We start from the raw sequence: 16,257 nt of genomic DNA, 5'->3' as shown, positions 1-16,257 counted from the left end.
GATATTCTAGTTTCTTGTGAAGGTGCAATGACCTCAGTAAGCATCAATGCCCAGGATGCTTCTCTGAAGACGTTGAACGTAAAGTGGATCTACAATGCCATGCCAAGAATCTCGCGATAGTGTTCCTGGAATTGAGGGACAACTTTAAAAAGTCCGATTCTAGATGTGCAGTCAGCAAGTAATTGACAGGGGTCGGACTTTTTTTAAACTCCTTCTCCGACGTCTATGTGGATTGAAGTCCGTCATCAGTCGCGAACTGTTGTATAGAAGGCTGGTAATCCTTTGATTGGCTCCCGGATAGGAAATACCTGTTTCTAGCGTTATGCGGGGAGGCTTGATTTTCAATATGATTACTGTAAACCTTGGACATGCATGTTGCTTTATCGAGAAGGCGTGGCAAGAAAGCTTATTTGGACAGCAACTAATTGAAATACTTTGCTGATGACTGCCTTATGACACGAGCGTGGCCTATATAATCTTCCCTGTACCCCTCTAGTTTGCATAACATACATGCATGGTATCTACGGTGTCGCTGAGCCAAGGTGGGACAAAAGCTGCTGCGGTCCCTTGATGGGTTTGAATGAGTCACCGTTCAATATTCTAGGCTAGGCTGACGATCCGCTCTCCACCCTTTCATTCGATTATTATCTAATGTTCGCTTATGAATACCAAAATACAAACGATCTAAGCTCCTTACCATGGTAGGATTGCCTTTAGACTCGCTACATGTCCCAGGGAAATGGGTCCACTCGCTAATACTCGCATGTAATTATGGGTCGTTCAGACTACATACTTTGCGACTATATGCAAAGGAAGCTGTGCACGCATTACCTTAACAGCTCTAAAAAATGCCTGGGCTTATTCACTTCCAGTAGTGGAAATCTCGTATCGCTGTCCCAGTATAGCCGATGGGGATAGATCTCATGATCTCGCGACGTCCCTGTAGTCTGGAAAGCTTGATCGGATAGATTGAATATCGATACACACAGATTGGTCGATCACGTCAATAGTGTATTCTGGAGGAACTTCGTCGACGACCCGAAAGTTTTGATCATAGATTCGTCAAGACTCCGGATGCGAAGCCACTTCATAAGAACTTGAAAGAAGGGTTTTCTAGAAGTCATTACTCGAAGTCGTTTACAAAGCTCTAGAATCCGCGGGTCATCCAGGTCCCGCCGACCACAACTAATTGAATGAATCTAACTACTAAATTAGTTCCGTGGCATCCAATCAGGCTCACTCACCTGCGTCTCCACATGCCGACTTGCTCTCCGCACCACCAAAATGCTAAAAGATAGTGAAAGCTTCAAAAATACGACATCAAAACGAATTCAATATGAATGAAATGATCTCAAACCACAACATTCAAGATCCCTGATTCCAGCGTTATTTGCAGCCTCACCAATAGATTCGGGACCTCCCGAAAAGTCTAGTAGAATACCGAAAATCTTGTAAGTGTTGCATGGTCTCACAAATAATCTTTGTGATGAGATCACCCTTGAGCCAATATTCGAAGAAGTTGCTATCGATTCTCTCTTAGTGACCAAGGGCTTTGACAAGACCCAATTTTCTTTCGGACTTGAGATTGCCCTCGACACATTCCTATATCCCCAAAATGTCAAAGCTATATGCCGTCATATCGATATTGCTTTAGGAGCCATTCTTCGGGGTGCACCTACGCTCTTGCTCCGACTGAAGCAAAAATGAGCCATTTTTAGCTAGGTAGCGGATCTCCTACTACTTTAGAAGGCGACTCGAAGTACTAGAAGACGGGAAACTCATTTACCATCAACAACTAAATCAATCTATCCACACGTCGAAACCTACAGATCTTATACCCGCTCGAATTATCTACAAAGGGATTCTTCCACAATCACCCCTTCATGGCAGTGTGTTTAAAGTGACTAGAGCTGCAGGAAAAGAGTCAGTTGCGCGTTTGACCGGCGAGAAGGATGGCTTCCAAATTGGCTTTGGCAGTACAGAATATAAAGATTCTTGACGACCCACACAGAAGTTGGCTTCTTGTGCGCTCCGATACCATTGCATTCAGCCCTGAGAAAGCCATGGCAAGTCCAGATAGACCGGGAAATTTCGCGAATTGGAAGTCAGAACTGATACAGGTGGTATGACGCAATATATTGTTCGCCGTCTATGAAAGTTTGAAACTCCAGTCAAGTGTGTATTCACAGACTTACCTGCACTGCTTGTTGCAGCTGCAAAACGCATATTTAAGAAGTCCCGTGATAGAATTAACCGCACTGGATACTGAGGGTGGAGTGAAGAAATTTTGGACTTCTTCAATCCAGGTCATCGATCAATGAATTGTATTCATACGACAGGAAACTTGACCGAATTGTTAACAATGATCTGTAAGCTTCTCCGAGATGATGGTGTTGTAATATTAGCCGTGCTCACACAAGATGTGTTCTGACTGCAAATTACCGTTAGATTGGTCGAGGGATGGTAGTTACTTGACGTGGGGTGCTGCGACGGATGAGTCGTTTTTGGAAGAAAATATGCTCTGAGCGGGGTTTGCGGCAGTAAATCGGGCAGGTAGTGAAGAACCCCAGGCATGTCCGTTCGCATTGTTGCGGGATTTCCTATGAGTTCAAGTGTTTGATAGGATTTGGTTTGATATAATAGTAATTATCACAAGTTGCGGTGAAACCAGGACTGAGAAAAATCTAGGAATAAAATCGATAATGATTTGAGTGAATTTTCGAATGAGTCTTCGGTGATAATCCAGAGTTCACGCTCCCATGCCCACACGCCTTTTGACTTACACAATATCGGTCACGGCCGGTAATAAGCCCACAGAAGTGCTCTTATTCCCAGTCGATGTATTTCTACAATCTTTCTTCCCAATCCGGAAGGATGGAGGCTTCGTGTTTTTGTAAAATTTTCAGATATGCAACAAAACTTTCTTGTTTGGCTTTTCGCCGCCTTGTGGCAGAATAATGAGCGCACGAGGTCGAATTTGACTACTCAGTCAATTAGTGAATCTTCTGAAACAATTGAGCTCTAAATCAACTATAAATAAATCAATGTGTAAGAGAGTACTAGTGAGGTAAATATTAGCCTTTAATTGTTCAGGTTTCATCAGGAATTGTATCTCACATTGAGTTGAAGAAAACAAACGAGTTATTGAGAGTACTCCAGAGGGCCATGTTCTTCCTCCCAAGAATAGCGTGGGTGAATAGATGTTGTATGGGAGAGACACCGACTGCACTCGTAGTAATTGCTGATATAGGACTCGCATTAAAAATTCGAAAACTGTTACCCGTGGAATACCTAAACAAGCCAGCGTTGGGATGGCCCAATATAGGTCTCGGCAATTCGAACAACCATCATTTTGATTTCAAGATGCGTTCAGCATATTCGAAGAGCCGACGAGCTTGGTTGTATCTTGAACGATTATTACTTTGGAAGTATTGCCAACATTGAATGTGTAAAATATGGTTACATCTTGACCACAGAAGCATTCAAGGTGGTTGCCTTTCTCGCCCAGAGTCGTCTCGGGCGATTGGGTCTATATCAAATGTGATTGGCCTTGGGAAGCTCTCTTCGATTGTCAAAGATATTGAAAGGCCGTCAAGGAAGCTATAGACCGGAGTAGATAGCGTGGTGGATATATGATGTTTCTTGCCCATGGCAACCGTGTGACTTGGTTGTATCCACGCACCGTTGATACCGGAGCATTATGAGAATGCTCATCCTATTCACCTATTCGGTTTGGATGTTCCCAACGACTGGGAATTCCACCGAACCTACAAAGAAGGCTCCCTGCTACTCACAGATAGAAGTTGCTGGACGAAGAAAGGATGATTGAACTGGGATAACGGCCGTAAGAATGAAGGATTTTAAAGTTGATTGATTTCTTGACCGGATGAGCAATGAGTCTGGAGCTGCATCGCATCAATAGAAGCTATAGATAAGCATGAATAGAGTTCAGTACGCATGATGCCAATGAGCGAAAACTTCAAGCATACCTTTTCTAGCCCCAATACAGATTGGCGTTCAGGCTGCATCCTGCATGACGTAATAGAATTTTATTTTTTGACTTTAGACACATACAATTATCGATCCAGCTGTCAGGATTGAATATCAGACATGACAAGCACGAGGTACCTAGGTAGGTTGATGGGTGTGCCATTTTGTGGATAGAAAAGTAGGGGGCTAAAAGTCAGTCGAGAATGATCAGGGTTAATCCGCTGAGAATCCGGTGGGTGCCCAGGCAGACATTGGTTCCCAAATACATCTGATGGTACTCGTAATATCTCGGCACAGTATATCAAAAAGCCGATCGCTGCACATCCTGGTTACCCCCTTGTAGGGATCATTTATCTCCGTCAGAGCGGCACTCGGATATAAGCGACAACAAAACGGGGGAATGGGAAAAGCGGAGATAAAAGAAGAGAGGAATTCCAATGGAAACTTTTATTCCGGTACATACCGGTATGCTGCTACTGAATACTGAATACTGAATACTGGAGTAGCTGTCTATGAGTAGCTGGCTGCCGAACTCAAGAAATACTACCTAGTAGGTAGAGAGCATTCTACAACTTATACAGCGTAAGGGAGGTAATCAATCTTCTGTTGCATGCATCTATTTGGGTACTGGTGACATACCATCCAAACCTAATAAATAGTATTGGATCAATAACCTTCTGTTATACTTTTATCACGTGTAGTTACTAAATTAGCTTAGCTTAGACTAGCTAATCCTGGGCCAATATCTTGGCCCTTGGCACCATTCTAATTCTATATCTTTTATTCCACACCTAAACCTCACACCTTCCTACTTATTATTATTCAGCTTGAAGAATAAGAATATCTTAATCTTGGAAAGTTTCGCCTACGCCATTCTTGGCCATGAGCTCAACCGGTAGTCGGGCTCAAAACCCTCCGGTGAGTAAAAGGGCATTTGTGGCGCGCGGAGCTTTCTCATTGGCTCGAATCCGAAAGTATTGTCAGTCGCGGACGTGCACCGGTGCGGTAGATGCGATTACTAATGCTCTCGGGTCTCCCTCATAGGTAAGCACTTTGGTCAACAATTTAAGGTTTTTGCGAAAAAGGTGCAACCGTGCAGATGGTTTTCATATGAACAAAAGGACCTTTTTTCTCCCCGAGATGAAATCTTGGACAAACAGGCCGTTTGACTCACTCAGCCTTATTATCCAATTTCTATTCCGAGCACAATTTCATACATAATCATGCTGTCATGCTTATGGTAGAACCGTCAATTCGTCGTGTTGAAAGGCTTCTGTGGGTAATCATTTCACTCATCGATTGATTCAGTCGGTCAATCAATCAATCCATCAATCAATCCTTCAATCTATCAACCAACCACCCACCCCATCATTCAATCAATTATTCGGACGAGTCGGTCACTCAAAGTCTATGATATAGGCAACGACGGTGCCACTCTTTAATATTTCAACATCATGAATCCGAACAGTCCCGCGGCCTCTACTGCCAGTAATAGCACAAACGCCCAACCTCCAGCGGCATCAGCAGCTCCACCAGCACCAGCAGCACCAGCAAAAGTTCTTAGTTGCACAAATTGTAGGAGACGTAAGATAAGATGTAATAAAACAACAAACCCGTGTATCCCATGTCAGGTGAGTGAAATTGGTTTCCCAACCTGCATCCACCAATTTTGGGCATATGAATACCTGATGAATAACACAAAATCAGGCATCTGGCACTGAATGTATTTTCCCTACACGTGTTCGAAACCCCAGGCCGAGACAAAATAATCCAAAGTCTCGTGATGCTGAGCTATTAAAAAGAATCTCTCATCTCGAAAGTTTGGTGAGCAGAATTGATGCCACAAAACTCCTTGGAGAGGAAAGTCATGTAGAAGACGAGGCTCGGTCAAATACACCATCATCAGGACCGCGACCTCATCGTTCTTTCACGTCTCCGGGCCGTCAATACAACGAAAATATCCATGAAATTGGATTTGTCCCAGGACGTTTGGATCATCAATTTGCTGATTTTATCAGACGTCAAGAGACTGATTCAATCTATACTCATGACGGGTTTTGGACAAGATTAAGCGAAGAAATTGATGGACTGAAACAGCTCATCGAGAACCCCAGTGAAGATGAAGATGAAAACTCTGGATCGACTGCAACTTCGCCAGCATCCAAGTATAATTCCCCTTCACAATTTGTCTTTGATTCCAAGGTTACTTCCTCGAATGTTATAATTCCATATCCATCCGACAACCACCGCAATGTTTTACTCGAGTTTTTTTTCAAAAATGTGCATCCGTTGGTCGTCACTGTGCACAAGTCAACAGCACAAATGATGGCAAGCCCAAGTTCCGAGTTATACGACCATACTGGCCGACACAAATTCAAAAGTCTTGAGGCGATGACGTTTTCTGTTTACCTGGCTGCTGTGACGAGCATGACAAATGAAGAGTGCCTCGAACTTTTAGATGAAGAAAGGCAGATTTTAGTGACACGATACAAAACTGCGACAGAGATTGCTCTCCAAGAATCAGATTTTCTTAATAGTGTAGAAATTGTTACCTTGCAAGCCCTAATGACGTATATTGTAAGTGTTCTTCTCCAAGCATCTTGGACGATGCTTTTATGATGATGATGATGATGATGATGTTTATATACTTTCATAGGCAGCTATGCGCACTCATGATCGAAGTCGATCTACATGGGCGTTTATCGGTCTTGCAGTCCGCCTTGCCCGTGGCATTGGGCTCCACAGAGATGGCGGCAACCAACCTTTCGATGTGGAAATGCGAAGGAGAGTATGGTGGACATTAATCGTACTTGATACGAGAGCTTCCGAAGATCGAGGTACAGAAACAACGATCACCGATGGCTCTTTTGATACAAAGATGCCTGCCAACATAAACGACGAGGATATCTCGATTACCTCAACAACTTCACCGGTCGAGCGGATAGGATTCACCAGTATGACATTTGCTTGCATTACAATGACAGTCAGCGGGATCGGATTGAGGATGAATTTCGTACCTACGCGCCTAGACGCGCCGGTCTTGACCACAGAACAAAAAGAGCAGATGATTAAAGGATTTACTGATAAAGTCGAATCAACCTATCTCGCAGGTACTGATCCCAATGATCCGAAATTCTTCTGGTTTTGTCGGGTATCACGACTATTATCACTCAAATTATGGTTGGTGACACAATATCCACTTCAGCGAAGGAAAACTACTCATCGAGTACTTCCTCGAGGACAATCTTTGCGTACATCTATGGCATACCTCAATTTGATGGAAGAAATATGGCAACATGACCCTTCAAGGGGATGGCTCTGGTTCTTTGAAACTTATGTGCCGTGGCATGCAATCGCCGTCGCTTTAGCCGAGCTTTGTGCGGAACCAACTGGCACTCTTGCTGACCAAGCTTGGGAGGTCATTGAATATCATTACAACAGATGGAGTGATTACGTTGCAGATACAAAAGATGGAATGATTTGGCGACCAGTCAAGAATTTGCTGAAAAGAGCAAAAGCAGCAAGAAGGCGAGAAAGAGGTCTCAGTGGTTCTCAGGCATCAACAACTCCAACGGCAGTCCCCAATATGTACAGCCCAGCTCCGAACTTGGGTGCCGAATTCTCTCCAATCATGTCGGAGAATCACAACTACCGCCAACCTTCTGCAATCGGGCAGGTTGATTCAATGGGGCAGAATACCTACGGGGGGATGGGCTTCGATCTTCCCATGCCCATGGGTTCTACCCCCATAGATACGAACATGACATCACCACTACCCATTCCGGAAGGTTATACAAATGCACACTGGAACGAATTCATATTTGGTTTAGGCACAGTTGGTGGTGAAGCACCTCAGCATCCAGAGATGTGGGGTTCATATCAAGATTATTTTACAGGCTCTTAACACTGGAGAAGCCGCAAATCTTTCTAATCGATCTACGCAATGCCTTACCTTCACCATTTTATTTTGGTCAATGGCACTAGAAATGGGGAGCATGTAAGAACACAAAGACGTTGTAATATCAAACTATTCCCCTCAATCACTGTATATTTTATACCTACTAAAGGTCGGTCGATGCAAAATCTTCGGCCAGCAAGGACTTCCGAATTCTTGCTCGCATTTTCAAGCACGCACACGCACTTGTGGAGATTGCAAATGCCGACATTCGTCTTTCCCATGGCCCACAAAGCACCTTATCGCAGTTCCGGATGCCGGTAGACATGACTACCCGTGATACGCATTCAGATAACTTCTAACAACAATCCCTGCATCAAAAATTCTAGATGTCACCAAAAGCGGAGAACCGAGCTATCCGAATGAAACAAATGATGAAGCGAATTATGATTCATGATCCAACCGTGCCAGGGCACGTACTGTATCACAAATCGAAACAATTTATTGTCAGACGCCTGCCGATAAAGAGTCTATCCATTCTCTTATTAAACCCTGAGCTTTGTTCGTTAAGTTCTCATTATTACGAGAACCTTCTGGGGACGTTGCAAAACACGAACTGAAAGAAGAGTGTATCGAGTATATCCACGCGGAGGAAATAATTACATATTGTCGGAACTTTAATCAACGCTGACACATTTAACGGAATTGATGCCTATGTGAAGGAAAATTTTCATCTCGTGTAAGATTGTGAATGGTAACCGATTGCATGCATATTCATGACTGGATTGTATTGTGACAAACTCAATGGGTGATATATCTCATAAGAACAGTAGGAATAGAAGTCTGTTCCCGTTAACTTATACTCTTGTGAAAACACGCCAAGAACCAGTCAGTGTCCTACAAACAGATCTCATCTATATTTTGGGCGATACTGACAAATACTGCCCCTTGCACAATGTTTAGCAGAAACCGATTCGATACAAAGTCAGGCTATTGAGATGATATGATTCATTCAAATTTTTAGTTAACCTGTCATACATTTAGTTACGATTTAGTTCCCCTTAACCCCCGTGGTCTTTGAACAATCTTCGTTTCAGCCCCCATCCAAGCTCTAGTCACAGCGGTTCTAGTCAAGACAATTTTATTACAACGATTGCTTTACGCATTACTAAAACCCATCAATCGGTTTCCAATTCGAGTTTAGTAACTCGTGTACAGCTGCCGAAGATCAGAGTGATGCCAACTTTGAAGTGCATATACAGAATATATAGTGACTTCACTTGCCACTAACACACAGACCTTTTCACTTGGGTATCCCTCTAATCCCTCTAATAATCTGGTTGGCATCCTCACTTTCTCACCCTTTCTGGAAATTGTTTTTTCCTTCTGCTTTCTTTTCTCAGAAAGGCATGGTGACTTGATCTTTATTAAATTTATTTAATCATGGGGAATGTTGATCATATACCACAGCAACGCGTCTGGACGCGGAATCTTTTTGTAATTTTCGCTTCTTTATTACTATTCTTTAATACTCTGTCTCTGTTACCATGGGGAATATATCATACTCGATCATTTTTTAATACCGCTAATCATCCTGCCTCACAATTTTCTTCCAGCATTGCTTCTCTCGAAACTGTAGACATCGGACAATTGCAAGGAGGAGAGGATATCGCATCAGTTCTCAAGGCGGCGGCGGACATTCTGGGTGCAGTAAGCGCACAACATCATCTTACTTCTTTGCAAGCTCTTAGCAATGATTTGCATAAGTTAGCTGTGGACACGCATCAAGCAGAGAGCGGGAACAGCTTGAAAACTCGAGGACTCTTCGATGGATTTGCTTCAATATTGACAGGCGGCGCGGCAGGAGGAGCAGGAGGGGCAGCGGGAGCTGGTGGAGCAAAAGCGGCTACGGGAGGAGGTGGCCTCGCAGGGATTTTGGAGACGCTCGGTGGAAAACTTCTTGATGTCACTGCTGATTCTTTGGCCACGCCGGCAGGATTCTTAGGTGATGGTGTTGGAAGAGGTGCAACGACTGGTCTTAAAATTAACAATGGAGTCAAACAAACTACTGCAGAAAAGCCATCTGGCGTCAACGCTATTGCAGCAAATCTAGGATTCGGGTAAGCACTCTTTGAACAGAAGATATCAAATTCATCCCAATACATTTTGCTGACTGGTATCACAGAGCTTCCAATGCTCTAACGGGAACTCTAGATACATCATCATTCCTCACTGGTGCAGGAGCCGCTTCTTCCGCTCTAGGCACGGGACTTGGAGGAGGAACTGCTAGCGGATTGGGTCTTAATAAATCAGCTGTTGCTGCGCCCAATGGGACTGGTATCCCTTTGATTGCTGGTAATCTTGGAAATGGGCTTACTCAATCGCTGTTTTCGAATATCGATATGTCGAAATTGATGACGGGTTTGCCAAGTGGGATGTTGCAATCTGCGGTTGTGAATGCTGGGAAAGGTATGTTTTTTTTTTGTTTTTTTTTTGTTTTTTGTGATAGAATCAGTGTGTTCAATGGTCTGGACTGCATTTCGGGTTAAGATTTTGATTTGCAGATTCTGAAAATGCTATTTTCACTCGTCTATATTCAACATTTTGGATTAGCACAATGATTGAAGCTATTTCGCTCTCTGGAATGACTCGAATATTCCAAAGATTTCAATCTGTGGATTGCAGTCTAGACTATCAAACACCAGGGGCAGAATTATGCTAACATTTTTATAGGATTGGGCGAAGGTGCTGCAGAGGGTCTTGATTTACCAATGAATATGGCTACTATGAGAATGCGGCTCAAGAGAGCTGCCGCCGCTGCCGCAGGAACCAACACGACAGGTTCGGGTCTTAATGTTAATGAGATTGCATATGGATTCACCAAATCACTCTCAAGTTCCTTCCTTGGCGCCGTCGATGTCAAGAAATTGGCTTCCCAAGCCATGTCCGGATCCAATCTTACCACTATGGTTGGACCTACTCTTGTTGGAGCCGGATCTGGACTGGGAGCCGGTGCAGCACAAGGTCTTGGGCTCTCGAACGCAGCTGTGTCTCCTAGTACCGGAGCTGATGCTGCGGCGCCAGAAGTGGCTCATAATTTTGCATATCAACTCACGACTAGTTTCCTCGCGAATGGAACGCTCTCATCCTTGCAATCGAAACTCATGAGTGCGATGTCTATGACTAATATCTCTGCGATGCTGGGTCCGGCAGCGCAAGGAGCAGGTAGCGGTATTGGGCAGGGTGCGGCGGTGGGTTTGGGCTTGCAGGATCCTTCAACGGCGCAGAGTCCAATGGGTGGAGATGTAGCCATGGTTGCGAGAGATTTTTCGTATGGTCTTACGAGTAATTTCCTTGCTAATGGTACGGTGTCGCGTCTTCAGGCGAAAGCAGCTGCGCTTCTTGGTGGGGGGTCAAATTCTTCTTCCGGGGCAATGATGTCGGCGCTGCAAAAAGTATCTGTTTCGAAAGCAGCTGAGGGTCTCGCAAGAGGTCTTGTCGATGGTGCAGGTCAAAGTGTCGCGAATATGGGAGGCTTCCAGGCGATTCTTAATGGAGCCAATCCTTCTGAAGTGATGATGCAAGCCGCAACACCAATTTTTAAATCGGATGATTTCAATGATACGACAGGGGGAGTAGCAACATCTTTTGGTCAGGGTTTGGGTGGTCAGGGTGTGACATTGATTGCGCAAATGTTGGGAATGAGTATGTCACTATCTTCCAACGGTTCATTAACGCCAAGCATTATGGGAAACAACTCTACCACTCCCGCATCTCTCTCTTCCCCAGAAACCCCCTCAAATAATCTCTCCACCCCAGCCATCCGAGCACGCTCCTACAAATCCTCCTCCTCCATCATCCGCAAATCCGCCCCCCTAACATCCACATTCTCCAACCTCAACCCCCACCTCCAAAAACGCGTCGTCGACCCCACAAATCTCAACATCTCCGATATCACCAGCGGTCTCCTCACCGGCGTCAACGTCACCTCTCTCGATGTACTTTTACAAAAAGGCGTCGATACGCTTACATGCGAGGGAATCGGCGGTTTTGTCGAGATCTTCAAAGGATTGAAAGCGAGTGGGAGTATTCCCGCCGCCGGGGGAAGTGTCATGTTACCCAATGCGACATTCACGGTTGCGAGTCAGGGAAACGAGTTTTTGATTAATCCGGCGACGCAGGTGATTTTGGTGAATGGGATTGGGATTAGTCGGTTGACGATTTTGATTGTGGCACATGGTATGTATTTTTTTTTTTCCTCTTTCCCCTATTTTCTTTCCTTTTTTTTTTTTTTTTTTTTTTTGAGAAAATATATATCTAACCCCTCCCCCCCCTTAGCATTCCTCCTCATCCTCGCCTATTTCCTCGCCATCCCCCTCACTCTCCTCCTCACTTCCGGCCACGAAATCGCAACCATGCTTTCCCTCCCCCACATCTGGGCATCTGCCCCCAAAACGCGATTCCGCATTTGGCTTTTCGCCGTCCTGCCGCTCTCGCTCGGCGGCGGCATTCTCGGGATTCTTCTCCTGGGCTCCGCATCCCACGGAACCACCTTCCACGGCCTCCTCGGATTCGGCGTGTTGGTTCTAACCATGCCGGCGTTTGTGCTGGAAATGAAATTTCTCCCCACTATCACGAAATGGAAATTGCTGAGGGGAATCGTCCTCAGTGTTCTGTTAGCTGCGGCAAACGCGGCGTTTGTGACGGGCTTTGTGGATATTCAGAGGATTAGTCTGTGTACTGTGAGATTGCCGGATCAGGTGTTGATTGGGGCCGCGATGAATGCGGCGAGTTTGTTTACTACCGGGACCACCGTGGTGGCGGTCAAGATGAGGTTGGAGAAGTGGGTGGGGAGGAAGGGGAAGAGCGGTGTCGGGGGGGATGCGAGCGCGGGGTTTAATGATATGGAGAAGAGTGGGTTTGAGACGGATGAGAAGGAGAAGATTAGTTTGAAGGATAGGATTAGGGGGTTGAGGGGGTAGGGAGAAGGGGGAGGTGAGGTGAGTGGTGTATATAGATTGAAAAGCTGGATTATTTAGTAGATGGATGTGTTATGGCATAAGATGGATGAAATGGATGATATAGTTTTAGATACCCTTTGGAGTCGACTGGTCGGCTTCTTCACACTCTCTAATAAATAAGTAGTTATAGCAAATATTGCAAAAAGTTAGTCGCTAGCTGGAAATGATACGAAATAGTTTATAAATTGCGTAACTGTAAAAATCTCAAAATACCCTAAGAATCATAACCTCTAAACGGATAGATATCCAAATCATACATGAATGAAAAAAATGTCTTCCTCCTTCTCGCTTAAATCCACTGTACCCCTCATCTCATCCCAAACCTTTTCGGACTCCCCATACCTTCTCTCTACACCTCTAACTCAGTCCTACAACTTGGAAGTTATAGTTACACAAATTCGCCTTATTCACCACCTCCAACGGACCCTTTCCACTAACCACAACCGTACCCGCTGCATTCGTCACACTCATGCTCACCGCACCGGTCGTAATATTCGACACAACCATAGTATTAAAACCGGCCTGGAAATTTTTCGTCCCCAGCACCTTCCCCCCCACACTAATACTCCCCTTCAAGCCCGTCACCCCACTCGCCACCAACACTACCGCCGTAACACTATCCTCCACGCCGCCAATCCCGACCGGTTTCCCCAACCCCAACGAATCCCCCGAACAATCCCCATTCTTCAACAAAGTATGATGCCAAAAAGTTCCCTGGGCATCCTTCCCATTCGTTGGATACATGGTTTGCGTGCTCGTCTTCCCCTCCTTCCACACCTTGATAAAACTCTTCAGAATCTGCCAATAGCCCGTGTGATCATACGCGATACTCGAGAGCGCCTCGGGAGTCGTATCGGAAACCAGCGGTTCCCGCCACGTGTTTCCCATGTAATGCGATTCGCCTGCATCGTTCCACGTTTGGAATTCGATGAAATCGGGCTGTGCGGTGAGGACTTGATCGAAGCGCACTTCGAGATTGGCTTCGCCGCGGCGATACCAGTTTTGCGTGCTGTCGATGTGTTTGAATTGGAGAGGGGAAATACCCATCATGAAGCCTTTTCCGGCGGCTTTGGCGGCTTTTTGATAGATGGTGTCGTCGATCGTGTCGACGGGGGAGTCGCCGGCGGAATAGGTGGGCCAGGAATTCCAATTGAATGTTCCGTTTAATGTTGGGTATTTGGTGAAGAAGGAAGATGAGGTGGCTACGTCTTGGAATGAGGGGATGAGATAGATGGGATGACCGGCTGCGGCCATGACTGCTTGGACTTCGTTTTTCCAACCATCGTTCACGCTGCCTTGACCGAATGTAAAAGATGAAGCACCACCATTGAAGGTCGAGACGAAGGGTTGTCCAGAATAGGTATAGTATGCGCTGTTTGTGACGTATGTTTTGAGAATAGGGATGAATTGGGAAGGAGAATTGAATCCGGTCATATCAAATGAGAAACTAGTCAAGAGTTAGTTGATGTTTTTGTTTGTGGGAAGAGTGATAAGTACAAGAGTTTGAAGTTATGAGTTTGAGCGTGTTTAAAAAGAGAGTTGACAGCGTTCAATGCCCACGAATGGCCAGAATCTAATGTTACGGCTAAATTGAGAGCAAACGCATCGACTCCTAATGCAATAGCATCAACAATATCTTGCTCACAATGAGTATCATTGACTCCTCCTATCATATAGTGAAAGAAGCTAACAGAGATTAGATGATTGCCAATGCATGATTAGATGATACTTACACAGGTTTTCCGGTAGTCGCTGCAGCTGCAGTTGCTATCGCAGATGTAGATGCAGATTTTGAGGTTGCAACTACACTTGATGCCTCTCTAGAACTGGTTGATGACGTGGCCTTGGAATATGAGGCTTTCGTAGCAGGAGCAGCAACAGCTAAATCATTTTGACTAACAATTTTGGCTAAAATTTCAAACGTAGATTAGTACTCGATAAACCAAACATCAGGGAAAGGATAGTGGGGATAAATTACCGGAACTAGAAGCAGAAGTAGAAGCAGAAGCAGAAGCATAAGTAGCAGAGCTCGAAGTAATGGTGCTCTTTACGGACACGATTGTAGATGTTTCCTGAATCGAAGTGATAGTAGTAGAAATCGCGCTCGTAGTAGCAACGACGGAAGATGTTGCTGCACAACCTGTTCCAGTTGATCTCTACAAAAATATCAATGTCTTTCTTCCAAGTCAAATCACAAGATAACCTCCACTTACCAAAACCGCCGAAGTAGTAGGCTTCACAACAGTCTCCACACACGTTCCCGCGCGGTGAGAAATATGATCATAAGCTCCCAAAAGTCCCACTTCACAACAGAAAGCATTTCCATCCAACCCATCCCATAGATTCCAGGAGGCGTCTGCACATTTGGGTGCGGCTTCAATTACACTCCTGCATTCTCCCGCTGTTGGGCATTAGATTTGTTGGATCCCAATCGAATTCTCAGCTAGAACAAGAAAAAGAAAATGTAAAGATATCATACCAAATGGACAGCAAGCAGCAACCTCGGAATTCGCAGGCGTAGCGCAAAACATTCCCGAAGGACAACATGCACCAGCCGCCGTATCTCCACAAGATGTGCTGCCTGTCGGACAAGTAGAGGCCTGGACAGACCAACCAGATAATCCTGCATTGCGAACAGATTGAAGCGAGTGTAGAGGTAGATGTCTTGCAGAGATAAGGCTTAAAGAAGCTAAAATGGTAAGGACTGATAGATGCATTATTGCAATAAAAAAAACAGCTCAGAAAGAATGTAACAAGTAAAGATGCTTTATTGTAAAGAATGTATGAAGAAACTATTCGAGAGGAGTATCCCCAAATCCAAATTCAAAACAACGACGAACAGAACTTCAACAAAAGAATGCGTATCAAAACCCGTATCCTGACAGATTGATAATTAAGAAAGAGGCTCTGGGAATAAGCAAAGAAAGGTACATAACATATATATACAAACCGCGAACCAATTCTCGAATGAAAGAAGGATCCTAGAGCCTCTCTCGCGGACAGTTCATCCTCCCTATCCATTTCTATCGGCCGAGTTATCCATTTCAATTTCCTTTACCATTTTCCCTCCAACTCCCTTCATAAGGTTACGTCGCATGAGATTCAATCACACACAAACATATACACACATCCCTATCGCTCCCACGAGCGGAAAATAAATTACTCCTCAGGATCAAAAAGCTTTGGAAACAACGGGGCGATTTCATCTCTCCACTCAATCTAATTGGCTACTGATACCTCTTAGCGTGTATTGAAAACAAAACAGCGCCACGATAAACCCCTGAAAGGATGAAGCCGCAAATTGGTGGTTTGTTATAGGCTCTTCTGTTGTATGTAATCCACTATATCGTG

At 44.8% G+C, this 16,257-nt stretch overlaps 3 protein-coding genes across 3 annotated transcripts; 2 read left to right on the top strand and 1 right to left on the bottom strand.

Annotated features, from left to right (window-relative positions):
- Positions 1 to 5,105: 5,105 nt before the first annotated feature.
- EAE97_001329 (uncharacterized protein) lies at positions 5,106 to 8,601 on the top strand. The gene is made up of 3 exons (XM_038871840.1): positions 5,106 to 5,621; positions 5,698 to 6,567; positions 6,647 to 8,601. Exons 1-3 carry the CDS (start codon positions 5,445 to 5,447, stop codon positions 7,892 to 7,894), a joined length of 2,295 nt encoding a protein of 764 aa, XP_038737741.1. The 5' UTR covers positions 5,106 to 5,444; the 3' UTR covers positions 7,895 to 8,601.
- A 727-nt stretch (positions 8,602 to 9,328) lies between these two features.
- Positions 9,329 to 12,867, top strand: EAE97_001328 (uncharacterized protein; the record flags this gene model as incomplete). Its single annotated transcript, XM_038871839.1, has 4 exons — positions 9,329 to 10,005; positions 10,071 to 10,354; positions 10,619 to 12,124; positions 12,224 to 12,867. The coding sequence occupies 4 exons, from the start codon at positions 9,329 to 9,331 to the stop codon at positions 12,865 to 12,867; spliced, it is 3,111 nt and encodes a 1,036-aa protein (XP_038737740.1).
- A 396-nt stretch (positions 12,868 to 13,263) lies between these two features.
- EAE97_001327 (uncharacterized protein) lies at positions 13,264 to 15,623 on the bottom strand (the record flags this gene model as incomplete). Its single annotated transcript, XM_038871838.1, has 6 exons — positions 13,264 to 14,353; positions 14,404 to 14,592; positions 14,640 to 14,814; positions 14,885 to 15,062; positions 15,120 to 15,307; positions 15,386 to 15,623. 6 exons carry the CDS (start codon positions 15,621 to 15,623, stop codon positions 13,264 to 13,266), a joined length of 2,058 nt encoding a protein of 685 aa, XP_038737739.1.
- Positions 15,624 to 16,257: the final 634 nt, after the last annotated feature.

This window comes from Botrytis byssoidea (assembly GCF_014898295.1).
Source record: "Botrytis byssoidea strain MUCL 94 chromosome Unknown BBYS_002, whole genome shotgun sequence".
Classification (NCBI taxonomy): domain Eukaryota; kingdom Fungi; phylum Ascomycota; class Leotiomycetes; order Helotiales; family Sclerotiniaceae; genus Botrytis; species Botrytis byssoidea.
The sequence above is the reverse complement of the archived record's forward strand: the minus strand, read 5'-3'. Positions and strand labels throughout refer to the sequence as shown.

Bases quoted from the DNA above. Each gene is read 5' to 3' on its own strand.
- EAE97_001329 (XM_038871840.1), top strand. From the start codon at position 5,445: ATGAATCCGAACAGTCCCGCGGCCTCTACTGCCAGTAATAGCACAAAC. The intron at 5,622-5,697 runs GTGAGTGAAATT...ACACAAAATCAG, and splicing joins ACCCGTGTATCCCATGTCAG to GCATCTGGCACTGAATGTAT. The intron at 6,568-6,646 runs GTAAGTGTTCTT...ATACTTTCATAG, and splicing joins AAGCCCTAATGACGTATATT to GCAGCTATGCGCACTCATGA.